Source organism: Macaca fascicularis, chromosome X (genome assembly GCF_037993035.2).
Source record: "Macaca fascicularis isolate 582-1 chromosome X, T2T-MFA8v1.1".
Taxonomy (NCBI): domain Eukaryota; kingdom Metazoa; phylum Chordata; class Mammalia; order Primates; family Cercopithecidae; genus Macaca; species Macaca fascicularis.
Window position 1 is genome coordinate 108192442 of NC_088395.1, and position 27512 is coordinate 108219953.

Sequence of the window (27512 nt, forward strand, 5' to 3'; positions counted from 1 at the left end):
GATAGCATTAGGAGATATACCTAATGTGAATGACGAGTTAATGGGTGCAGCACACCAACATGGCACATGTATACATATGTAACAAACCTGCATGTTGTGCACATGTACCCTAGAACTTAAAGTATAATAATAAAAAAAAAAGTGGGCAAAGTATATGAACAGACACTTCTCAAAAGAAGACATTTATGCAGCCAACAGACAAATGAAAGACTGCTCATCATTACCGGTCATCAGAGAAATGCAAATCAAAAGCACAATGAGATACCATCTCACATCAGTTAGAATGGTGATCATTAAAAAGTCAGGAAAAAACAGGTGCTGGAGAGGATGTGGAGAAATAGGAACACTTTTACACTGTTGGTGGGACTGTAAACTAGTTCAACCATTGTGGAAGACAGTGTGGCAATTCCCCAAGGGTCTAGAATTAGAAATACCATTTGACCCAGTCATCCCATTACTGGGTATATACCCACAGGATTATGAATCATGGTACTTTAAAGATATATGTATAAGTATTGTTATTGTGGCACTCTTCACAATAGCAAAGACTTGGAACCAACCCAAATGTCCATCAATGATAGACTGGATAAAGAAAATGTGACACATATACACCATGGAATAGTATGCAGCCATAAAAGGGATGAGTTCATGTCCTTTGTAGGGACATGGATGAAGCTGGAAATCATCATTCTCAGCAAAGTATCGCAAGGACAGAAAACCAAACACTACATGTTCTCACTCATAGGTGGGAATTGAACAATGAGAACTCTTGGACACAGGGCAGGGAACATCACACACTGGGGCCTGTCATGGAGTCGGGGGATGTGGAAGGGATAGCATTAGGAGAAATACCTAATGTAAATGACGAGTTAATGGGTGCACCAAACCAACATGGCTCATGTATACATATGTAGCAAACCTGCACGTTGTGCACATGTACCCTAGAACTTAAAGTATAATAAAAAATAAAAATAAAAATAAAAAAGTGGTATATATAAAAAAGAAAACAATCTTAATGTAGTTATAGGAAAATAACTCATTACTTCTAGGGGAACAATAATTTGAATGACTGGTTTTCTTATCACAATGAAGGCTAGAAAAGAGTGGAACATCTTTAAAGCATTGAAAGAAAAGAATTGCCAACCCATAAATCTACATCCAGCAAAAATATCCTTCAAAAATGAAGACAACATGAAAATATTCTCAGATGAAGGATAGCTAACACAATTTGTTGCCAGTAGACATGCTGGACCAGAAATGTTAAAAGAATCTCTTCAGACTAAAGGAAAATGATACCAGAGGGAAACTTGAACCTCGGGAATGGAGAAGCAATAGAAATTACAAATATCTGGGTAAATAGAAAATACTTTTTCCTCTTTTGTTCTTTAAAAGTAACTGTTACACTAGTTTCTTATTGCTGTAACAAATTGTATAAAAAGTTACCACACACTCGATTGCTCAAAACAAGACAAATATATTATCACACAGTTCTGCAGGTCAGAAGACTAAAACGGGTTGAAAGGGCTGTGTTACCACTGGATGCTCTAGTGGAGAACCTATTTTTGAAAGGGCTGTGTTACCACTGGATGCTCTAGTGGAGAATCTATTTCCTTGCATTTTCCAGCTTCCACAGGCTGCCTGAATTCCACTGTTTCATTGCCTGATTCTATTGTCACATCTTTTCCTGACTCATCTGCCTCCTTCCTTCCTTTACAAGAACCCTGTGATTACACTGGGCCCATCCAGATAGTACTAGATAATCTTTCTATCTCAATATTCTTAACATAATCACATCTGCAAAGTCCCTTTTGCTATATGAGGTAACATATTCACAGGTTCCAATATGTAGACATCTTTGAGGAGCCATTATTCTTCCCACCACAACAATTGTCAAGGATTCAATAATTCTTATACAATTTAAAGTGTTCTAGAGCATAGGAAAATGTAGAAATGTACCCAATTCGTTCTCTAAGGCTAACATAATACTTACATCCAAACAAAGAAGAATAGAAGTAAAAAAGTAAACGTGAGAGGTCAGTCTAACTTAGAACTACAGACGAAAATATCCAAAATAAAATAGTAGTAAATTCAAGCTAGTACTGTGGCAAAATAATAGAACAGTGCAAATAGTCATATTTTTATGTCTGTGTTATCTTTGCTAGATTTTAGCATCAACATTATGGAGGCTATGCCTGGACTCAACAATACGGACTTCTACTCACCAAGGCTGATCTTGTACTAATACTAAGTGCTCAACCTGACAACAGAGAAGATGATGAGCTTCTATAAGACACCATTCCTTAGGGGTATCAGTCAGTCCCATGGTCGTAGGATTATTACATGGGACACCTTTCATCATGACAAAAACAGAAACTTTTCCTCATGGAAATGAACATGTATTTCAGACACACATTTACCTTCTTTGCTGACAATGATTCTGTCATCACCATCTCCATGGACTTCCAGAATGCCTTAATCATCATCAGGGTATCCTACACAAAGTTGTCTCTGACCAAGGAACTCATTTAATGACAAGTGAAGTGCACATCCAAAGATTCACTAGTCTTTACTGCTTACTTTACCATGCAGAAGCAGCTTGCCTTACACAAAAATAAATAACTTACTGGAAGCTTAGTTATGGGATCAGCTGTTCCTGGGAGTACTGTATGAGAAGATTGCAATAGGTGCTTTAACAGAACCACCCATATATTGTGCTTTTTCCCCCCATAGTGAGGTTACACAGGACTAGGAATAAAGCAGTCATGAAAGGAGTGGCCCTTTTCACTATTACACCAGTTAACCTACTGAAGAAATATGTGATTCTTGTTTTCTGTCTTCATAACCTTGGACTCTTAGGTACAGCAGGGATGAATGCTTTCACCAGGGAATAAAGCTATGATTCCATTACATTAAAAGCTGAGACTACATTCTGACCATTTTTGTCCTCTCCTGCCACTGAACTGACAGGCAGGGAAAGGGGCTGCTATAGTGGCTAGAGGGATTGAACCCAATTACTAAGGGGAAATAAGGTTGCTGCTATACAAACAGGGAGAGCTATGCTCAGAGCCCACGGATACTTACTGGGGCACCTCCTAGTACTGCTTTGCCTAATAGTCCTGGTAAGTGGGAAAGTGCAGAAATTCAATAAACACAGGATTGAAGATTAGGGTGACTGCGTCAGGGAAATAATTTTGACCAGGTTGCTGTAAGGGGAATATGAAATGGGTGGTAGAAGAATGAGGTTGATTATTAACTTTGGCCTCATGATCAGCTTCAGAGAGAAACTGTAACAGCTATGCACATCTTTGTTAATTTAATTTTTTCTTCCTTTCCTCTGTTTATATGAAAAACACTTGAGACAATTGTTATAAATCAGGTTTCAGGTGGGCGAATATGGTTGCATTAGCATTATCCTGTAACAGTACAATGGCTGATGGGATTTTTTTTTGTCCCTGCCTCCCTGTTGGGAGAATAGAATAGAAAGAATAGATGCTGAATGTGAAAGGAGTAGGCCATGGTGGTTAGTCTTTATTTTCCCACACATCCTTATTAATTTCCTGTCCTTCTCAGCCCTGGGAGGCTGATCCTTAGGGACTACATCCCCCTGGCTCCATTTGTAATTGACTTCTGCTTGGGATTGGTCAATGGAATGCACTGGCACAGCTTTGGCGGGAAGAAGAGAGAAGACAATGTATTTCTTCACTGCTCCCACTCTGATTTGGACTATTTTTTATTGGCAGTGACTACATCCCTTCAAGATTTTAGCTTCTTCCAGAAGTCCCCTCCTCCATGACTCTAGCTCTCACTAGGCTCCAGAAATACTATTTCTTCCTCTTGCCCTTTTAGGCCTAGGATAATAGCTACCTGCTATTGCTAACCTCTGGGTGCCACAAAATTGCTTGTTGGGTCTCATAATCTTGCATTTCCCTCTGTAAGTAGTCTCTACATTAAAGTCCCTTGAACCATCTGATTTAGATTGTTTTTTCTAGCTAGGACTCTGACTGAGGTGCTGGTATGAGGCCTAGAATTACTGCAGCTATTTTTATACCATTACAATGCACAGTCAAGGATAAAGCTTATATGTAAGGAATGAAGCAGAATCTTAGTCAAATTGTACTTAAAGTCGGATAACTTCTGGATGCAACTTACTGAAGTAAGAATAGGTGAATATTTCTTAAATATGACAAAATATATACATTTCTAACAAGAAGCCTTTCATGTTTAAGGGATAAACACTAGAAGCATTTCCATTAAAATTAGGAAAAAGACAAGAATACCAGTTATTTCCATAATTATTTAACATTGTTCTAGAAGTACTAGTTAATGCAATTAACCAAGAGAAATAAATGTAATATTAATATTGGAAAGGAGGGGGCAGGCAAGATTATCATTACTACAAATGAAGCAAATCTAACAGAATCAACTAAAGACTACTTGAAACCTTTGGAACTCCATAAAAAGGCTGGTTATGAAATCAATAGATTAAAAACTGATCACTTTCATATATAAAAACAACAAACAAAAATGTAAAAAAAGAAAAAATCCAAATGACAATAGGCACGGGAAAAGATAAGCTACTTTTGAACAAACTTAACAAAAAATTTGTAAGACATATCCATTCATTCAGTAAATATTGATCGATAACCTACAGTGTGCCAGGCAATGTTCTAGGAGTTATTTTTATTAAAAAACTTTAAAAATCCTGCTGAGAAAAATAAAGACAAATAAGTAGAAAAACTGGGTTGTTGGATAGAAAGATATTCCTGTGAAGATGCCAATTATCCCTCAGTTAACTTATAAATTATATGCAACACAAATTGAAATTAAAAACGGTAGTTTTTAGGGGACTGTAACAAAATAACAAATTTTAGTCAGTAAGTAAATACATGTGAATAGGCAGGTAATGATAAAAAAGATGAGTTATGAGAGACCTTACCCTTCAGATATTGAAACATATTATGAAGACACTATAGTTAAAACAGTTTGTTATTTAAGAAGAAAGAAAAGATAACAGATTAAAAGAATATAATAAAGAATAAAGAACTAGATACAAACATATGTGGATGTGTAGATTATGATAATTATGGTAAAGATGGCACTTTAAATCAGTGAGCTCAAGAGGGGATTATCTGATAATTAGCATTAGGACAATTTACTAGCCATTTGGAAGAAAATAATTCCATATGGACCAAAAATAAATATAAAAGGAAACATAAAAATTAGGAGACAACACAGATCTCCCTAAGCAGGATACAAACCTCAAAAATGTAAAGAAAAAAGTTGGTAAATTTTGTACTGTAAAGATGAAAAATTCTATATAGTAGAAGTCCAAAAAAATTATAAATCAGGAAAATATTTATAACACTTATGAAAGTCAAAAGACTCATTTGCTTAATTTGCAGAAAGTTCTTATGTATTAGTAAGAAAAAGATGAACAACCTAGTTAAAAAATGAGGAAAGACAGTACACAGAAAGATAAATACAGATGCTTAACAAACCTCTGAGAAGATGTTTAATCTCACTTATAATTAAATAAATTATTTGGAGTACAACATAGAATGCACATATATATATGTATGTATGTATGTATCTATCTGTCGATGTATATATTTATAAATTTAAGAGACGAAAGTTGGCAGCATGGGTAAAATTTAAAATGAACACCCATTTTGACACAAGTATTTTACTTCTAGGAATTTATCTTGAGGAAATAATATCATAGTTGCCAAAATATATGTATACAAAAGTCTTCACTGCAACATTTTTATAGTAGATAAAGATTAGGAAGAGGCTAAATATCAATCAGTAAGAGATCGGTTAAATTCTGGTAAATCCACGCTACAGAATATTAGTGTGTCTGCTAAAAGATTTACATGACATATCAGGTGAAAAAAATAGTTATGCAGGATAATATGCATACTATAATCCCAAATTATTTTAGAAAGATATATGTGTACACACACACATAATGTATCTACATATATTGTTTGGTAATATATATGAAACAACAACAAAACCTGGAAAGAGTCACCTGAAAAATTAACAGTGGTTTTCATAGGATTTATCCTAGGATTGAAGTAGATTGGTTATCACAGTAGTTATCAGAAGGGTGGGGGAAATTGAGATTTTTTATTTTCTCTTCCCCTCTTTTCCTAGTTACCACCTGCTTTCCTTCATCTCAGCTGAAAACTTCATTCTCTCTGCCCCAGTAAGGAAACTTTCCCTGATTCTCAGACTATACCACTTTTTTAAAAACTACATTAACAGAGGTTTTTTCCTTTACAGTATTTCTCTCTCTCTCTCTCTCTCTCTGTGTGTGTGTGTGCGCGCGCACGCTTATTTTATTAAGGTCTTATTTCCACCATGAGAGAAGAGTCTGTGTTGTTTTTGCTTACCAATACATTCCCAATAAGCTCAGCACTTGTGGCCACTCTCCCTACTTCCTTTCCTTCCCAGTATTATGATGTGGACAATTTAATTTTCCTCAGTCTTATATAAAGGGTTATAAAAGTGCAGCTTTAGGCATCCCCCCAAATCATCCATACACAGATGAAGAACACATGAAAAACAAACAGCAAATGTCAGGTTACACTAAACAATGAAATATTAAGGGCACTCCCATTTACTTCAAGAATAAGATCCGGAGGCCCTCAATCACCATTATCATTCAAGCTAATTCTGGAGGTTCTGGTCAATGGAATACATGCAGAAAATGAAAGAATACGGAATATAAATACTCATGAAGAAGAAATGAAAAATCATCATTTGCAGATATTATGCATGCATACCTAGAAAAACCAAAAGTATCAATGAAAAAACTATTAGAAATAATAAGAATGGTCACTAAAGATAAATATATCATAATTAATTACTTTACCTGAGACAAACAATAACCAGGTAGAGCATGCAATCATAATGGGAATGTCATTCATATAAACAAAACACAAACATAATAAGAAATGAGTATAAAGAAACATAACATTTATTGAAAATCTCAAAAGTTGGCATGGATAGAAAGACTCCGTTTTTAAAGATATAAATTCTCTAATTAAAGTGCAGATTTATTGCAAGTACTGCAGTAAATGCCAATTGTTTTGTTTTGTATATTGTTCGACTTGGAACTTGACACATCCACATACATATACTGTATATTTGCAGGAAGAAAGGTGGATATCACTGAAAGAGCTTGGCAGTAGAATAGGCATTGCAGGGCAGTTTTGCATTCTACTTTACAGATTTCTGCACTTAAAAAATATAAGTATATAACTAGAGACAGAGAAGAGGGGAGAGGAATAGACTTTCTTTCTTTTTCTTTTTCTTTTTTTTTTTGAGATGGAGTCTTGCTCTGTTGCCCAGGCTGGAGTGCAGTGACACAATTTCAACTCACTGCAACCTCTGCTTCCTGGGTTCAAGCAATTCTCCTGCCTCGGTCTCTCAAGTAGCTGGGACTACAGGTGCGCGCCACCACCCCCAGCTAATTTTTGTATTTTTAGTAAAGACAAAGTTTTACCATGTTGGCCAGGCCTCGAACTCCTGACCTCAAGTGATCCGCCAGCTTCAGCATCCCACAGTGCTGGGCAGGAGTAGATTTTCTGTTGAGGGGATATATAGCTTTTTTTTTCAGGAAAGTATTAGTAGTTCTTACTTTTTAAAAGTCATACACGCCTGTGAGAATCCGATGAAAGCTATGGCTCCTTTCTCCACGAAAATGAATATACCTATGCACACAATCGCAGGTGGTCCACAAGGTTGTCCGTGTGAGAATGCCTACTCTGGGTTAATCCGTGGGGATTGTTCCTTGGGCATACATTTGGCTGAGTGGGCACCAAGGTGGATATGAACTGGCAGGCAGTAACTCTGCAACAAGATTAGGTTCTCTTTTTAAGGAAGCCAGAGGCCAAGAAGCCCAGTGGGCTGCACCTCTCTGGTCAGGTGGTGGCAGCACACAGTACTAGGAGCAACTACTCAGGCACCATGAATAATGGCAAGAGGCGTAGGTAGGAACAGTAAGCCCTTCGATGCATTGCTGAGTTACCTCTGTGGGAATTTGAGGAAGGAAGGGAAGGAGCCAGAGGTCTTTACTCTGATTGGTCACCTGAGTAAACGTGGCATTTACCACCTTGGTCACTCATCTATATATATTTTTGGAGTGAACAACAGACCAGTGCCTGAATACAGGGGATGAGAGGCTATGGAATGTGGAAGGGTGGGAGGGTAGCACCTTCTTCCGCTGTTGACAGGGCAGGGAGGATTAGAACATCTCTGCATCCCTCACACCCTCAGGTGCCTCAGCCTTGGTAGACTGGAATTCAATTCAAAGGCAGGTGATCAGAGTAGCCATCAAATCACCATAGGTTCATATAACAGTTGGTCAAGACTTTGGGATGTTAAATACATGCTTTAATTAAATAAGACAGGGTTGTGTTGCTTTTATCTTATCAAATTGCAAGTTGATTCAAAAATTGAAAAAGTAAGGAATCATTTGTGTAAAACGGCCAAGATTAGACAACTGGTTGTCTCTTTGTGGACTAATTCATAGATCATGTAAAAAATCCATTTTTTTTTTTTCTTTTTTTTTTTTTTTTTTTTTTTTTTTTTTTTTTTTTTTGAGACGGAGTCTCGCTCTGTCGCCCAGGCTGGAGTGCAGTGGCCGGGTCTCAGCTCACTGCAAGCTCCGCCTCCCGGGTTCACGCCATTCTCCTGCCTCAGCCTCCGGAGTAGCTGGGACTACAGGCGCCCGCCACCTCGCCCGGCTAGTTTTTTGTATTTTTAGTAGAGACGGGGTTTCACCATGTTAGCCAGGATGGTCTCGATCTCCTGACCTTGTGATCCGCCCATCTCGGCCTCCCAAAGTGCTGGGATTACAGGCTTGAGCCACCGCGCCCGGCCATTTTTTTTTTTTTCTTAAGAGATAGAGGCTTGCTCTCTGTCACCCAGGCTGGAGTGCAGTGGTGAGATCATAGCTCACTGCAGCCTTAAACTCCTGGGCTCCAGCAATCCACCCACCTCAGCCCGCTTTTCAATTTTAAAAATGAGTTATTTTGTTTTAAAAGCTACTATTTGGCTGTAACCAGTAGAAATATTTTCCTTCTGTTACAAATAAAATAACGAAATTAATGAGGCCTTTTGGGTTTTCTCTCCCGTTTAAACTCTCCACTCAAAGGAAGATAGCATCATTTTATTTCCTCAATATAAAAGTAATGCATTACTGATTTAAAAACAAATGAGCAGAAAAGTTTAAATAAGACACTCCCACGATCTGTCTCCTTTTCCAACACCTTGCTCCACATTTTACAGTGGTGCAGAAGAAATATTGGACATTCATGACTGGTGGTGGGGGGAGGTATAGAGAGAGACAGTTGGACTGAGACGAGAGAAGATAAAAAATTATTCCTCGAAGAGGAAGAAAAGGCCAACGGACACGGGAGCAGATACAGCCTCTCCCTGTAAGCCAAAGAAAGGCAAATTCCAACCACAAACGGAAGCTACTTCTGGTCTCCGGGATTGGCAAAGAGGAAAATGAGTGGCAGGACCTGATGTGTCAGGGAAGGAAGGGGAGGGCCGGCTTCTGCGGCACTGCTGATGGGAGTGGTAATTGGGGTCCTGATCTCACGGTTGACGTGGCCCTCACGTGAGCTGGAGCCGACGCGTGCAGACGTCCTTCTAATCTTAGTCTTCGTTTGGTCCGGTTGCACTCTCCCTATTGCCCAGAGGGCGAGAGGGCCTGTGGCCTGGGGGAAGGAGGACGAGGTTACTGCCTGGATCCCAGCAGGTTTGTGTGTGGATGGGCGTTGCCAGGGGATCCCTGCGGCGCGGGCAGTGAAGGGTGGAGGCCGAAGGGGGAGCAGTTCGCTTTCTCCAAACCCTTGCAGTATTCCTGTCCCTTTCTAGAACAAAAATGGTGGACCTTGGGGCCGGATTCCAGGGGCGACCCCAGACTCGGGCGTGGTGGGACCTTTAACATCCAGGGCCTTGAATCAGGGAGGGCAGATATTCGGATTCGTATCCTGTGTGCTGGTCCATCTACCAAGCCAGAATCTTGGGGCTGTGCGTCTGTCTGACAGTCATTCCCCTTTTCTTTCAGTAGGGCGCTGTGCCATTTGGGAACAAAGGAATAGTCTGCCTGGAATCCCTGCAGGTCAGTGTAAAGCTGGGGCTGTCCCGCGGCCCCCGGAAGGACTGGGATGACTGAGGTCCTTGCCTTAACTTGGGCCCTTTACCGACTCTCAAGCAATCTTCCTGCCATTTTTTTTCCTTTAGGAAAAAAGGATGTAACAGTGCCTGCAGGAAAAGTGCTTGTCATTGCGGGTAGGGTGCATTGGGGAGAGGGATAGAAGAGATCGGTTGGTTTTGTTTTCCTCCTCGTGTTTTCCATATTCCCCCCTCGCCCCGCCCCGCCCCGCTTCCAGTGGTTTGAAAGGGGTGTGGTTTTTGCTGGGAAAATGGCCGACCGCTGGGGCTGCGGGAGGGAGGGCCGGAGGCGGGGACCGGGGGTGGGGGAACACTACGTAGCGGGAGGGCTGGTGTCAGCCGAGTCCAGAGAAGTGAGGGTAGGGTGACAGACAAAAAGGTAAACTCCGTTGACAGCCAGGACCCTGAATTAGGAAAAGCGGATGTTGGGACTCTCCGAAGTGCTTTTCTGTCCGCTGAGCCATCAGTTTCTGCCTTGTTGCTTGTGTCTGCAGATCTTGGGGCCAGAGGCCAGTCCAACCCTTGGAGCAGGAAGAAACGCAAAGTTGTCAAGAACCAAGTAGGTCATAATAAGGGTGATGGCATTATTTGGGGGTGGAGCATGGTGGCGACTGCAACTCGAGTGGGCCCGTGGACCCCCTCCACATCTCCCTTCTTCCCTTCTTCCCTACACAATTTCGGATCTTGCAAAATAAATTGCTCTGCAGGTACAAGACAGGGAAGCAAATAGCTGAGAAGGGGTGGGCGTCAAGAGAGTCCAGGGGTTGGGAGGACGTTACTCCAAATTACTGTTTGAGGTACAGTGTCCTTGGTGTTGGTCCGTCGACCAAGCACTCACTTCTGAAGTTTGTTAGTCTTGAAGGTTTAGTGGAAGCAGAAACTGAGGTAAGGGAGGTAAGAAATTGCTCCCGAGCAGAGGTAGTTGGTATAACGACACGGCGGGGGTGGGAGGTGAGTGGGGGTGTCCTGGTACCTTTGAGATGGAGGAGTTGGCGGAGGCAAGGACAGAGTTGGAGACCTTTACGCATTTCACGCCAGTCCGGCTTTTAGATATTCTCACTTCATTTTGTTACAAGGAAAATGTTAACAATGAAAATGTGTGGCGACATCTTCGGAGGATGCCAATGATAAGAGTAGGGGTGGAGGTGGAATGGAGGGTTAGAGGAATCATCGAAGGAGGAAGAGGGAGGGAGACAATGAATTCCAAAGCCGCACCTCGGTGAGGAGTGGAGGGCAACCGAAGGCGGGAAACATCGGGCAAGGCAGTTGTAAAGGGCTAGGAATTCAGAAGAGGGATGTATGTCCCGTCCTGGGTGATATCTGTATGTCCCCCTAGCTCTCGGCACCCCCTCCTCGCGTCCTTGTCTGCAGGTTTGCACGAAGCAGTGCCCTTGGAAGCAAGAAAGAGAAGGAAAAAACTGCCTGGACCTCTGTGGGTGCATGTGGGGGCGCCACTGTTCCCAGGACATCTGAAGGGCAGGATGGCAGGGAACTTTAACATTCTGGGGCGACGTGGTGGAACGTGAGGTTGGAGAGTCTTGAAGTGGGGAAAATTTCCAAACTTAGCTTCCGGATGGAAGAAAGGAATCAGTGATCTAGATATTAAGCCCCGAGTTTGCCAATATATCTGTATTTTTGTACGTTTGTTTGTCTTGCCGTTGTTTCAGTCTGTTTGCGTGGCAAAGACACAAAAGGAGGAGGAGCCTGAAATCTGAACTGCATCCTTTTTTCCTAGGTCAAGCTGCCTCAGAGCCGGCCAGCAGTAGCTGCAGACTCCGCCCGCGACGTGTTCGCGCTTCTCTGGGCCAGAGCGAGCCTGTTCTGTGCTCCGGTTAAGAGATTTGTCCCGGCTATACCATGGGCCGCACTCGGGAAGCTGGCTGCGTGGCCGCTGGTGTGGTTATCGGGGCTGGTGCCTGCTACTGTGTATACAGACTGGCCTGGGGAAGAGACGAGAACGAGAAAATCTGGGATGAAGACGAGGAGTCTACGGACACCTCAGAGACTGGGGTTGAGACTGTGAAAGGAGCTAAAACTAACGTTGGGGCAGGGTCTGGGGCCAAACTTCAGGGTGATTCAAAGGTCAAGCCTGAGGTGAGTTTGGGACTCGAGGATTGTCCAGGTGTAAAAGAGAAGGCCCATTCAGGATCCCACAGTGGAGGTGGCCTAGAGGCCAAGGCCAAGGCCCTTTTCAACACGCTGAAGGAACAGGCAAGTGCAAAGGCAGGCAAAGGGGCTAGGGTGGGTACCATCTCTGGGAACAGGACCCTTGCACCGAGTTTACCCTGCCCAGGAGGCAGGGGTGGAGGCTGCCACCCTACCAGGAGTGGATCTAGGGCTGGGAGCAGGGCAAGTGGAAAATCCAAGGGAAAGGCCCGAAGTAAGAGCACCAGGGCTCCAGCTACAACATGGCCTGTCCGCCGAGGCAAGTTCAACTTTCCTTATAAAATTGATGATATTCTGAGTGCTCCCGATCTTCAAAAGGTCCTCAACATACTGGAGCGAACAAATGATCCTTTTATTCAAGAAGTAGCCTTGGTCACTCTGGGTAACAATGCAGCATATTCATTTAACCAGAATGCCATACGTGAATTGGGTGGTGTCCCAATTATTGCAAAACTGATAAAAACGAAAGACCCCATAATTAGAGAAAAGACTTACAATGCCCTTAATAACTTGAGTGTGAATGCAGAAAATCAGGGTAAGATTAAGACGTACATCAGTCAAGTGTGTGATGACACCATGGTCTGTCGCTTGGACTCAGCTGTGCAGATGGCTGGGTTAAGACTGTTAACCAACATGACTGTGACTAATCATTACCAACATTTGCTTTCCTATTCTTTTCCAGACTTTTTTGCTTTGTTATTCCTGGGAAATCACTTCACCAAGATACAGACTATGAAACTAATTATAAACTTTACTGAAAATCCAGCCATGACAAGAGAGCTGGTCAGTTGTAAAGTACCATCAGAATTGATTTCCCTTTTTAATAAAGAATGGGATAGAGAGATTCTTCTTAATATCCTTACCCTATTTGAGAATATAAATGACAACATAAAAAATGAAGGGCTTGCATCATCCAGGAAAGAATTCAGCAGAAGTTCACTTTTTTTCTTATTCAAAGAGTCTGGAGTTTGTGTTAAGAAAATCAAAGCACTAGCAAATCACAATGATCTGGTGGTGAAAGTAAAAGTCCTGAAAGTATTAACCAAACTCTAATTTGGAGTCTGTCCCAAAGAGTATTGAGGTATTTGCACTTGGTACGATGTGTTTTGTAAATTCTTTGTTTTTCATTGTGAATATATGGTAAAGAGATCTTTTCAGCTGCTATTTTGGAATAATGACTATCATATATCATAACAGTGACTGATGTTGGTTTTAATGGTTGGGTTGAGGATGAACCATTTTAATGATGCCAAATGGAATATTAGTACTTGTACACAGAAAGAATTTATTGATTTGATCTTATTACCTAGATTGAGATATTTTTACTCTTTCCTCTACCTAAACTGACAATGAATTAGTTATACATCATGAATAAGCTACACTTTTATATTAGTTTATATTTGTTAATCTAAGACTTGTGTTCCATCAATAAAGTTGTGTTTTAAGCAGCAGAAAAAAAAGACATTGTCCTTGTCCTTCAGTTTATGATCTGTTTGGAAAGGTAAGATATATGGAAACTAAAACAAAGAGATATTAACAAACCCAGGAGACCATCAATGCTTAGAGGCAGCAGAAACAGCTGCAGGCAACAGTGCGCAAGGAAAGTTTTACAAAGGAGAACTCTTAAGTAAGCTGGGTTTGAAGGACAGGATACAAAAAGTCAGAAGGGCACTCAAGACAGGAGGAGGGATGAAAAGAAAGGCATGGAGATGGGAATCCTTCTCCAGAGAGAAGTGCTGACCTGCTGGAATGGTAAGTGTAGGGAGGGTAGTGATGACAGAGAGAGTCAGGCGGTAAAGGTGAGTCCTATTCATGGAGCACCCCTAACTGCTAAACTGGGGTGTGTGAATATTACTGCATCCACCCCTGGGAGACATCAAGGCCTTTTGTGATCAGAGGAATGACAAGATGAAAGGAAAACGATATGGTAGATTTATGTGCAACAGGAGTCCAAGCTGGGGTGGGGATAGGAGTGGTGACTGGAGATTGGAAAAAACAGGAAGCTACCACAAGTTAGTCCAGGCATGAGATAATAAAGTTGTGAAGTTTTACTAGTGGCCATGGGAATGGTAAGGAGAGGATGGAAATGAGAGACCTTTTGAACCAAAAAGTGCTGAGATGTATTCTGGAGACATACAAAGAGGACCAATTTTATTTTAGGGTCCTTGGGGTATTTGACAGAAAAATGTCCTCTTGGCCAGTTCTGGTATTCATGTAAGTAAACAGTTACAACTTTGGAATAATAAGAAAGAATAAGTTTTAGTGCTTGTATCAGATTTCCTTTATAAGGTTGGTTAAGGTGGGGCCTTTATGGAACCATAGAGAGTGTTGTTGGGATACACATAGAAAATCTACCTCACTCCCACGCCTTAGTGAGGGTGAGGGTGTCAGGGGAGGAGCACTCTCAAACTGCTGGTGGGAGTATACACTGGTACAAGGTCCATTGGAATATATGCACATCCTTTGACCCTGTAATTCCACTTGTAGAAATGTATCTTTAGGAAATAATCACATAATTAGCTTGTAGGAAGCTGTGCATCTTCAAACTGTTTTGAAAGGTGTAAAGTTGTAAATGACTCAAGGATCTCAAGATAGGCAGTTAGCTAAATAAATTAATGTATGTCTACACATTTAAATATTATGCAGCTATTGCAGAATGGGAGAAAATTTTTGCAATCTACTCATCTGACAAAGGGCTAATATCCAGAACCTACAAAGAACTCAAACAAATTGACAAGAAAAAAACAAACAACCCCATCAAAAAGTGGGCAAAGGATATGAACAGACATTTCTCAAAAGAAGACATTCATACAGCCAACAGACACATGAAAAAATGCTCATCATCACTGGCCATCAGAGAAATGCAAATCAAAACCACAATGAGATACCATCTCACACCAGTTAGAATGGCGATCATTAAAAAGTCAGGAAACAACAGGTGCTGGAGAGGATGTGGAGAAATAGGAACACTTTTACACTGTTGGTGGGATTGTAAACTAGTTCAACCATTATGGAAAACAGTATGGCGATTCCTCAAGGATCTAGAACTAGATGTACCATATGACCCAGCCATCCCATTACTGGGTATATACCCAAAGGATTATAAATTATGCTGCTATAAAGACACATGCACACGTATGTTTATTGCGGCACTATTCACAATAGCAAAGACTTGGAATCAACCCAAATGTCCATCAGTGACAGATTGGATTAAGAAAATGTGGCACATATACACCATGGAATACTATGCAGCCATAAAAAAGGATGAGTTTGTGTCCTTTGTAGGGACATGGATGCAGCTGGAAACCATCATTCTTAGCAAACTATCACAAGAACAGAAAACCAAACACCTCATGTTCTCACTCATAGGTGGGAACTGAACAATGAGATCACTCGGACTCAGGAAGGGGAACATCACACACCGGGGCCTATCATGGGGAGGGGGGAGGGGGGAAGGGGGAGGGGGGAGGGGGGAGGGATTGCATTGGGAGTTATACCTGATGTAAATGACGAGTTGATGGGTGCAGCACAGCAACAAGGCACAAGTATACATATGTAACAAACCTGCACGTTATGCACATGTACCCTACAACTTAAAGTATAATAATAATAAATAAATTAAAAAATAAAATAAAAAAAAAAATAAAATTTCTGAAAGAAAAAAAAAAAAAAAAAAGAAAATATTGATGGACATCTACATTTACCTACATCAGAAATTCAGCATATAGTTTTTTTTAAAAAAATAATTTTTAATTTTTGTGGGTATATAATAGGTATATATATTTATGGGTTACATGAGATATTTTGATACAGGCATGCAATGTATAATAATCACATCAGGGTTAATGGGGTATCGATCATCTCAAGCATTTATCCTTTGTGTTACAAACAATCCAGTTATACTCTTTTAGCTATTTTACAATGTACAATTAAATTATTATTGACTATAGTCACCCTGTTGAGCTATCGAATACTAGATCTTATTCATTATTTCTAACCATTTAGTTTTATTTATTTATTTTTAATTTTTATTTTACTTTAAGTTCCGGGATACATGTGCAGAACGTGCAGGTTTGTTACATAGGTGTACGTGTGCCATGGTGATTTGCTGCACCTATTAACCTGTCATCTAAGTTCTTTCTTCTTGTCCCCTACCCCCCAACAGGCTCTGGCATGTGTTGTTCCCCTCCCTGTGTCCATGTGTTCTCATTGTTCAGCTCCCACTTCTGAGTGAGAACATGCGGTGTTCGGTTTTTTGTTCCTGTGTTAGTTTGCTGAGGATAATGGCTTCCAACTTCATCCATGTCCCTGCAAATGACATGATCTCATTACTTTTTAGGGCTGCATAGTATTCCATGGTGTATATGTACCACATTTTCTTTATCCAGTCTATCATTGATGTGCATTTGGGTTGGTTCCATGTCTTTGCTATTGTAAATAGTGTTGCAATAAACATACACATGCATGTGTCCTTATAGTAGAATGATTTATAATCGTTTGGGTATATACCCAGTAATGGGATTGCTGGGTCAAAAGGTATTTCTGGTTCTAGATCCTTGAGGAATCACCACACTGTCTTCCACAATGGTTGAACTAATTTACATTCTCACCAACAGTGTAAAAGTGTTCCTATTTCTCCACAGCCTTGCCAGAATCTGTTGTTTCTTGACTTTTTAATAGTAGCCATTCTGACTAGTGTGAGGTGGTATCTCACTGCGGTTTTGATTTGCATTTCTCTAATGATCAGTGGTGTTGAGCCTTTTTTCATGTTTCTTGGCCACATAAATGTCTTCTTTTGAGAAGTGACTGTTCATATACTTTGCTCACTTTTTGATGGGGTTGTTTGTTTTTTACTTGTAAATTTATTTAAGTTCCTTGTAGATTTTGGATATTAGACCATTGTCAGATGAGTAGACTTCAAAAATTTTCTCCCATTCTGTAGTCTATCCATTTTTTGTACCCATTAAGCATTCCCACTTCCCACTTCCCCTCAGTCTTTGGTAACCGTCATTCTACTCTCTTATGAGTTCAATTGTTTGAATTTTTATCTTCCACAAATAAGAGAGAACGGCAGCATATAATCTTAAGTGGGAAAAGTAGGCTGTAAAATCACATGCCACACTTTTTATGAAGAAAACATATCTAAATTATCTCTGCATAAACTCTGCTGCATACTCCGAGAATGTTATTAGTTCTCTATGGATGATTTTATCGACTTTTTACCCATAAAATTAAGATATATCTGCATATTTAAATATTCTGCAGCCATTGAAAATATTGATTGACATCTACATTTATTTACATGGAAAAAATGCAGCATATAATTTTAAATAGGAAAGGTGGTTACATGACTATATACACAGTATATCCCATTTTTGAGAAGTATCAGGCTTTATATGCATTAAAACTTCTCAAAGGCTATATACCCAAATGAGAAGAGTAGTTATTTATTGGTAAAATGATAATGTATGAATTTAATATTTATTCTTTTATTCTCATGTATGTTTTCCTATCTATAATAGATGTTGAGTTGTGTAATTGTTGGGAAAGAAAAATGTCGAATTCAGGTAAGGTTGGAAGTTAAGGAGATGATAGAATGGCAGAGTTTACATGGATATTTTTGGAACACATACTGAGTGGAAAATATTTACAACAAAAAGGGAGATGCATTAAAATTATAGATGTATTGTGAAGATGTGGATAATATCACATTGGGGTAATGTACATAAAATGCTAAAATAGTGTTGGAATATAGCAGTTAATTATTGAAAGTGAACACCCTTAGTTTTCAAAATGGCAGAGTCGAAAATTTTTGGTTTCCTTTTTTTCTAAGGTGTCATTCTACCATACATAAGTGGCATTTGGTAAACAAAATGTTAAAATAATTTCTCTTAGGTGTAGGGTCTTTGTTCTCTTTTAAGAATTGAGAATGCTTCCTTGCTGTGATCTTGTCAATTTCTACGACATTTCTGATGTCTCAGTGATGTTACTGTGGTTTAGACATGAAGCCTAAGTCAGTGTTTCTCAAAGTAGTGTTGGTGGAATACCAGGAATGCATGTATATGTTTTTAGGTTTCACAAGTTCCCTAGAAATGTCTTTTAAATGTTGTTTTCAGGTCACTGATAATTTAAATAAATTCGTTATAAATATATTTTGTATTTTAACGTGTTACCCAGTGATTTTGGAGCCAAATTTTGGGTTTATATTAAATATTGTCATGGTACTAAGCAGCACTATTGTATTCATTCATCATAAGATAGACTTGTTTAGTATCTCCAAAATTATGATGCACTTACAACTGATGATACCTTAGCATTGTGTCATAGTTTAATTAGAAGTATTTTTCTTTATTTTTAATTTAATTTAACTTAATTAATTTATTTATTTTTGAGACGGAGTTTTGCTCTTGTTGCCCAGGCTGGAGTGCAATGGCACAATCTCGGCTCACTGCAACCTCTGCCTCCCAGGTTCTAGCGATTCTCCTGCCTCAGCCTCCTGAGTAGCTGGAATTACAGGTGCCCGCCACCACGCCCAGCTAATTTTTTGTATTTTTAGTAGAGACGGGGTTTCATCATGTTGGCCAGACTGGTATTGAACTCCTGACCTCAGGTGATCCACCCACCTCGGCCTCCCAAGCTGTTGGGATTACAGGCGTGAGCCACTGCGCTCGGCCAACTTTTCCTTCTTAGTGGTATACAAAATAATTATGTAGGCTGAGTGTGGTGGCTCACACCTGTAATCCCAGCACTTTGGGGGGACGAGGTGGGCAGAACCTGAGGTCAGGAGTTTGAGACCAGCCTGGCCAACGTGGCGAAATCCCGTCTCTACTAAAAATACGAAAATTAGCCGGGTGTGGTGGCACAAGCCTGTAATCCCAGCTACTCAGGGGGTTGAGGCAGGATAATTGCTTCAACCTGGGAGACAGAGGTTGCAGTGAGCCGAGATCGCGCTACTGCACTCCAGCCTGGGTGACAGAGCAAGACTCCATCTAAAAAAATAAATAAAATAAATAAATAAATAAATAAAATAAAAATAAAATAATTATGTATTTAATAATCAGAGGCATCATAGATTAATGAAATTCTTTTTCTAGTCAATGACAAAAATGTAAAGATGTACTCAATATGCAGCAGATGTATTTCCTCTATAATACATAAGTTTGTACTTGCAGAGATTTTGCAGGAGTTTGAGTAAGGACACTGGCAGAAGGATGAGATTGTATCATCAGGCTCTCCTTAATGAAGGAATGTTTAAATTAAGAGAGTTCGTGTTGTCATCAATACCATGTTCATGTTACAGATTGTGATTTAGGGCTGCCAAAGCAACATTATCAATCTCGTGAAATTATATGTTATTTACATTTCTTTGGCTTTATAGCTTGGCTTATTTTTAATTTGTGAAGTCGCTTTGTTTTATACTTTCTGTGAAAGCTGTAAATGAACAAAGACTAATATAATATAAAATTTCTTCTAAAAAGTATGCCATCTGTCTGAAAAAGATAAGTGTTGAGAATAGATGTCTACTTGTAATATACATGATTGTGTATAATAGAAACATTTTAAAATAAAACATTAAAATGTGTGTATAAAATTCTTGAAGCATTTGTTTTTGGTTTTAGGTATGTAAATTTTTAAGTAACATCATAATAAAAATAATTTCAAACAATGATAGGGGCCTTTGAGGAGTTTTCTCCTTTTTAGAATAATATTACTCAAATTTTATAAGCAATCCACTTATGTCAAAGACATGTATATTATAGAAGAAAAGAGGTGGGTCGCACCTAATATTTATCAGACACTGTTTGGCGCTTCACATATTTTTTTTCTCCACTCAATTTCTTCAACAGTCCTGTCAAGTAAGCACTATTACACCTTTATTGCAGAAGAAATAAGACTTGGAGAAGTTAGGTAAAATTTCCAAGATCACTCAGTTACTAAAAAGCAGGGCTAATGGCCTTCCAAACGTGAGTAATTGGTTGCTTTAAAATCACTTCATATGGAGACAAACACCTGTATAACGCCTCTTTAGTTACTCAACACAAAACCACCTCTTGATGAAGATGAAGAAGGATGTGAGATTCTTCTTGTTGAGCCCATAACTTTATAGATACCCACACAGCAACATGTAGAGGAAAGAGCAAAATCTCAGGAATTGCCAATAGGTGAGACTCGGATGAGGAACAGATAAACTACTATTTATATTGCTGCTTCTGTGTGACAGGATGAGCAGTTTGGGTATGGGGCAAATAATAATTTCTGTATTGATACATTGAACTTGAGATGCAGAGTGAATTTTACACCTGGAGTAAAAATGAGGCTAATTTGAGCAGTGAAAAGTCCCAGTGAGGCAGGTCTGAATAGCATCCATCTGCTCCTTTCCCCTTTCCCTTGTCCCTTCTCATTCTTTTTTCCACTTCCTCCCTCCTACTTATCTTTATTTCCTCCTTCTGGGACGTCATTGGTGGTAGCCTCCCTGGGCTTTTCTGACCCTTCAATTTCCATGACACCATGCCATGTACCAGTGGGCATTCAATACAGAATAACAACTGTCGTTGCTCTAGTCGTAAGGTGACCCTGGGTGTGACTGGATGCCAAGAATTTTTGGAAACTTTGCTGAACAGAACAGAGACTGAGAAGGAACTAGTCTTAGCTTGGCATGGCCACATGTGCACTGCATGAATTTTTGATGTCCTGCATCTGGTCTTATTTAGACTGAATAACCCGGAGCCTGGGAAAGGTGGTATGAGATAGATGTGTGACTGCCGGGTCCAGGCAGCCAGGTCACACGTTGATGTCCCAATGTTTTCACATGGGATGCTGTCACTCCCAATCCTTTTGGGAAGGGCAGAGTTCTAGGATAGTGGCTAATGGTGGCAGGGAGGAGGCAGTGTCCTCTACTTTAGAGAGGATGGCAGCTCCTGGGAAACCAAGGAAACTAGAAACTCAGAGGATGTCCTGCTATTTTGTTCTCATTTAACAGTTTTAGGACTGTAAGTGAGTCTATCCCAGTTGAAATGTGATCAAAGGTGATTTTACAAAAGTCATGTTTTTAGCAGGGCTTGGTGGCTCACGCCTGTAATCCCAGCACCTTGGGAGTCTGAGATGGGAAGATCACTTGAGCCCAGGAGTTTGAGACCAGTCTGGGGAACATGGTGAAAGCCCCCTCTCTTAAAAAAAATACAAAAATTAGCTGGACATGTTAGCATGTGCCTGTAGTCCCAGCACCCTGGGAGACTGAGGTGGGAGGATCACTTGTGCCTGGGAAGGTTGAGGCTGCATTGAACTGTGATCATGCCACTGCATGCCAGCCTGGGCAACAGAGTGAGACTCTGTCTCAAAAAAAAAAAAAAGGTAGGTATTTGTCCTGTTGTAAATTGTCAACCAGTATACATAATATTTCAAGATTTGTCTTGTCATAAATTGTCAACCAATATATATAATATTTCAAAGCTCAGGAAATCTTTTTTTTTTTAAATTCACATTTTACCTGTCTTGTTTCAGAAGACATTCCAAGTGTATGTTTAGCAAATTGATGTGGTTCGGGCAAAATTTATGTTTACGGCTCTTGTCATTAATTTCTCTGCTAAGTTCCCTTGAAAATGGTTTTTAAAATAATGATTCATACTATTTTCAAGCCTAACTTTTTACATTAATTTTGCATCACATCCTAGGATGAAGGTTTTCTCTGGTTTCTCTCTTTAAGCCATGGCTCTTCCTGCAACTACCTGATGAGTTCTTCCTGCTGGCTGCACAAATAAAATCAATCCATGGCATTGCAGTAAAGAGAGTTTAATTGACATGAGGCCAGCCATGCCACGCCGGAGACAGAGTTATTACTTAAATCAATCTCCCCCCAAATTCGGAGACTGGGGTTTTTAAAGGATAAGTTGGTGGATAAGAGGTCAAGGAGTGGGGAGTGTTGACTGGTCGGGTTGGAGATTGCAATCATAGGGAGTCAAAGCTGTTCTCTTGTGCTGAGTCAGTTCCTGGGTGGGGGCCACAAGACCAGATGAGCCAGTTTATTGATCTGGGTGGTGCCAGCTGATCCATTGAGTACAGGGTCTGAAAAATATCTGGAGCACCAATCCTAGGTTTTATAATAGTGATGTTATCCGTAGGAACAACTGGGGAGGTTTAGAATCCTGTGGCCTCTAGCTGCGTGACTCCTAAGTCATATATATATATATATATATATATATATATATGGAATCTTGCTCTGTTACCCAGGCTGGAGTGCAATGGCGTGATCTCGGCTCACTGTTACCACCGCTTCCCAAGTTCAAGCAATTCTCCTTCCTCAGTTTCCCAAGTATCTGCGACTACAGGCGCGTGCCACCATGCCCAGCTAAGTTTTGTATTTTTAGTACAGATGGGTTTCGCCATGTTGGCCAGGCTGGTCTCGAACTGTTGACCTCAGGTGATCACCTGCCTTAGCCTCCCAAAGTGCTGGGATTACATGCGTGAGCCACCGCACCTGGCCCTAAGTCATAATTTCTAATCTTATGTCTAATTTCTTAGTCCTACAAAGGCAGTCTGGTTCTCAAATAGCCCTTTCCTGAAATAAAGAAAGGGGGTTTGTTTTTGGAAAGGACTGTTATTATCTTTATTTCAAAGTTAAGCTATAAATTAAGTTCCTCCCAAAGTTAGTTCAGCTTATACCCAGGAATGAACAAGGACAGCTTGGAGGTTAGAAGCAAGATGGAGTTGATTAGGTCAGATCTCTTTCACTGTCATAATTTTCTCAGTTATAATTTTTGCAAAGGGGGTTTCATTCCTTGCCTTTAAGCCAGAGCTGTCTCACCACCATCCTGGGGGCTCTGGTCTGCTCTGCCCTAAGGGTGTGGTATTAGCAGGAAAGGGGGTATTTACTTATCAGAGTAGCATAGCTTCTTGCTTGACCCTCTCCATTGGGGCCCTCTCAGGCATTGTACTAAGGGCTTGGGCAATGTTTGTGTTTGGGGATAGGCAGGAGAGGAGGGAGAAGGGAGGATGGAGTGAAGAAAGCCTTATCGGAGGGGGTACTTTTATCCTGATAGGGTCTTGAAAATGTAATTCACTTCACCATTAAGAATGGGCTAAGTGTCAGTCTCTGGCCCTGTTGATCATCAACATTTTAAAAAGTGAAAGAGTAGGTGTGATACTAGCATCTTCGTTTTGGCATAAAGCCTCTTCGTTTATTGAGCATTTTTAAGTTTGCAGAGGACATGACATACTGTCAAATGGGGTGGAATTCCCTTTTGAAAATAAAAAAAATTCAAAATGATAATTTACGTTACTGTAAAAAAATATAATTATCAAGCAGACCAGATCCTTAGTGTTTGCTGCTCAGAACATTCTCTCCCTAAGATCAATCTACATCGGAAACCACATTATCATTTATTTATTTATTTAATGCTCAGGAAACTTAACCAACTTAACGAGAGGTTGGTGCCATCAAAGTTGGAGGGTCTTGTGATTCTCTAATTCATTTAGCTTTGTTCATGTTTTTTCCTTTATAGGTGATTACCTACTTGTGATCAAATCTTACATATTTTCCCTTTGTGGCTTCTAGGTTTTTGGTCATGCTGAGGAAGCTCTAGGTTATAAAAATAGACTCATATTCCCTTCAAGCATTTTATATACACATTTTAACATTTTGTTTAATTTTTTTTCTATTATACACAATCATGTATATTACAAGTAGACATCTATTCTCAACACTTTTCCCAGATAGCATACTTCTTGGAAGACATATTATATTCTATTAGTCTTTGGTTATTTTTTTTTTTTTTTTTTTTTTATTCTTTTTTTTTTGAGACGGAGTCTGGCTCTGTTGCCCAGGCTGGAGTGCAGTGGCCAGATCTCAGCTCACTGCAAGCTCCGCCTCCCGGGTTCCCGCCATTCTCCTGCCTCAGCCTCCCGAGTAGCTGGGACCACAGGCGCCGCCACCTCGCCCGGCTAATTTTTTGTGTTTTTAGTAGAGACGGGGTTTCGCCGTGTTAGCCAGGATGGTCTCGATCTCCTGACCTTGTGATCCGCCCGTCTCGGCCTCCCAAAGTGCTGGGATTACAGGCTTGAGCCACCGCGCCCGGCCTAGTCTTTGGTTATTTACAGAGTATTATTCTTTTCCATAAATAGGATCTTTATTTTTATGGTTGCTACTTTGGAGGCATGGCGCACTGAGCTACTACCTACTATTGGTGAAGTCCTATACTGCAGAGCTTGTTTTATTAAAAATAGAATTAATGGTTTGGGTGGTTTCTTAGCTCAGGTCTAGAAAACAGAACCTGGGGCAAAGGTTTACCTGGTGATGCTGCTGGGATGTGCAATACAAGTGAGGAGAAAAGGCAAGTGAGGCAAGGAAAGACAGAAAGCAAATATGAGGCGGTGAGTTACCCATCTGGACATAACTTGTCAACAAAAACACAGCTGATTATTTTATCTCATGTGATGTCTTCAGTAAGTACATCTAAAATTACTGCATCTAAGAACAGTCTATCTAAGTGGCAGAAATAAAAAAGATTTTTTCTGTCAGCTCTTTTGAGTAGCCAGATTTCCATTGATCAAAGTTAGCTCCATGGGACATTAATTCCTCTGTACATCTATGCATCTAGTCTGTCTAGTTTGCAACTGTAATATTCTGTCCTTGTTAGGTGACACTATGTTAGGTGACTTCAAGCTGTGGCTGGAACACCAATGGCAATGGCAGTGGCAGTGGCCTAGGCTCTAAGAATGTAGAAACAGCATAGATCATTGCTGCTTCCTCTGGTCAGGAAGTAAGGAAGTTGATCAGGGCTCAGGATACATAGTGGGGCCAAGTGAGTCTAGGATGACACATAACTTAGGAAAGGTTGTGATACTAATTGTGTCACAAGTCCATTATGAAAGACCCTAAAACACCATTGAGCAGGCTACAATATACTTTGGGCTATTAAAATTCTTCAATTTTACAATTTATAAAAGGTGGTCTGGACAAAAAAAATTCTGAGTCAGCAATTAAAGTACTCATAATATCTTCTGTCTCTGGATACATGACAATGAATGAGCTAATCAGTGTGTTTGAGCATTTTTCAGTCTGCTGGCTAATCTTGTTCTTCAAGTTACATATTATCTGTGCCTTGCAACCAAAGGATGAGACATCCCAGAAACACAAAACATGCTATTAGATCTTAGAGACATGAGCAATACTAATCAAGACATCTTTGCAGGCACTTGCAAGAGAAAGTGACATTCTATCTGACAAAGTGGGTAAGATATAAATATAACTTTAAAAAAGATATTGAGTACAAATAGAGAAAATAACACAAGGGATAAAATGAAATAAGTGAGGCTGGGCACGGTGGCTCAAGCCTGTAATCCCAGTACTTTGGGAAGATGAGGCAGGTAAATTGCTTGAGCCCAGGAGTTTGAGACCAGCCTGGGGAATATAGTGAAATCTCATCTCTACCAAAATCCCCCCCCCCAAAAAAAACTGAGGTGGGAGGATCACCTGAGACTCGGGAGGTCAAGGCAGCTGTGATGGCGCCACTGCACTTCAGCCTGGGCAACAGAGTGAGACCTCATCTCAAAAACAAAAACAAAAAAAATTAAACAAGTGTAAGAAGGACATTGGAGTTCGATGATTTAATTCTCATTGTAGCAATTGATTAATTTGTATTTTTTGCCTTACGGATTATATTTGTTATATATTTAAAATTTTGCATGTACATTCATTGGTGGGATTAATGTATCATCATCAAGTATCTTTCTCATCATGAAGTTTTGATATTAAGGTTGTATGGCTTCATTTTTCACTATGTAATGGTGTCTTTTGATAGAGGAAAATTTATCAATATTTTCCTTCATTTTACTTTATTCTTTTAAAGAAACGTTATCCTACTATAACGTCATGAAGATTATCTACATTATCTTCTAGAAGCTTTATAATTTTGCCTTTCACATTTAGATTTATAATTCACCTAGAATTTATTTTTTGTATGTGATGTAGGTAAGGATCAAGATTCAATTTCCTCACATATGGATATCCAATTGACCCAGCACCATTTCTCGAGAAGGCCATTCTTTCCTCCACTACACTACAGTGTCACCTTTGTAATAGTTATGTTGCTATATATGTATGAATCTATCTTGGGACTTTCTATTCTTTCAATTCGTCTATTTTTTATCCTTGCACCTGTGTTCTTGTACCTTGTCACAATTACTGCAGCTTTATTGTAAAACTTGATATTTGCTAATATAAATCCTCTTTATTGTTCTTTTTCAACATTATTTTGGTTATTCTTGATATTTCTACATTTACATATAGATTTAAAAAATAAGTTTGCCAAATTACACACACACACACACACCCACACACTCTTGGAATTTTGTTTGGAACTGCACTGAATCTACAGACCAATTTGGTGAGAATTAACACATTTCACATTTACAATATTGAGTTACTCATTCCATTAATATGGTTTACTACTCATTCTTTTGTTCTTTAATTTCTTTCAATAAGGTAGCATTCAGATTCAGACTTGCACATACTTTGTTAGGATAATTATTAAGATTTTGTGGCTTCTCAATGCTATTCTAAATGGCCTGGATTTTAAAAGTTCATTTTCCTATTGTTTGCTACTGGTATATAGGACTACAACTGATTTTAAAAAATAGATTGACATGAGGGATTGCTGGCAAGATGGCAGAATAGGAACAGTTCTGGTCTGCAGCTCCCAGCAAGGTCAATGCAGAAGGCAGGTGATTTCTGTATTTCCAACTGAGGTACCTGGTTCATCTCACTGGGACTGGTTGGACAGTGGATGCAGCCCATGGAGGGTGAGCTGAAGCAGGGTGGGGCATTGCCTCACATGGGAAGCACAAGGTGTCAGGGAATTTTCTCCTCTACCCAAGGGAAGCTGTGAGGGACTGTGCCTGAGGAACCGTGCACTCTGGCCCAGATACCGCACCTTTCTCATGGTCTTGGCAACCCACAGACCAGGAGATTTCCTCCAGTGCCTACCCCACCAGGGCCCTGGGTTTCAAGCACAAAACTGGGTGGCCGTTTGGGCAGACACCAAACTAGCTGCAGAGTTTTTTTTTTTTTCATACCCCAGTGGCACCTGGAACACCAGCAAGTCAGAACTGTTCACTCTCCTGGAAAGGGGGCTGAAGTCAGGGAGCCAAGTGGTCTGGCT

General features: G+C 40.1%; 1 protein-coding gene and 1 long non-coding RNA gene across 5 annotated transcripts in view; both read left to right on the forward strand.

The window, feature by feature from the left end:
• LOC141409466 (uncharacterized) overlaps positions 1-2915 on the forward strand; it is a 30952-nt gene extending 28037 nt beyond the window's left edge. Inside the window, exons 5-6 of the long non-coding RNA XR_012430362.1 lie at positions 1093-1352; positions 2163-2915. This is a non-coding gene — a long non-coding RNA (uncharacterized lncRNA). The remainder of the gene's footprint in view (positions 1-1092; positions 1353-2162) is intronic.
• Positions 2916-9543: 6628 nt separating this feature from the next.
• On the forward strand, positions 9544-13817 carry ARMCX1 (armadillo repeat containing X-linked 1). Of its 4 annotated transcripts, none has more exons than XM_015443752.4 (5): positions 9544-9772; positions 10088-10138; positions 10261-10308; positions 10686-10750; positions 11927-13817. In XM_015443752.4, exons 1-5 carry the CDS (start codon positions 9583-9585, stop codon positions 12212-12214), a joined length of 642 nt encoding a protein of 213 aa, XP_015299238.1. In that variant the 5' UTR covers positions 9544-9582; the 3' UTR covers positions 12215-13817. The 4 variants fall into 4 exon arrangements, with proteins under 4 accessions (XP_015299238.1, XP_015299237.3, XP_045239450.1 ...); XM_015443751.3 differs by having other exon boundaries at positions 9658-9772; positions 10085-10138; XM_045383515.1 differs by lacking the exon at positions 10261-10308 and having other exon boundaries at positions 9658-9772; positions 10085-10138.
• Positions 13818-27512: the final 13695 nt, after the last annotated feature.

Coding starts and splice junctions, on each gene's coding strand:
- ARMCX1 (XM_015443751.3), top strand. CDS start 12,049: ATGGGCCGCACTCGGGAAGCTGGCTGCGTGGCCGCTGGTGTGGTTATC.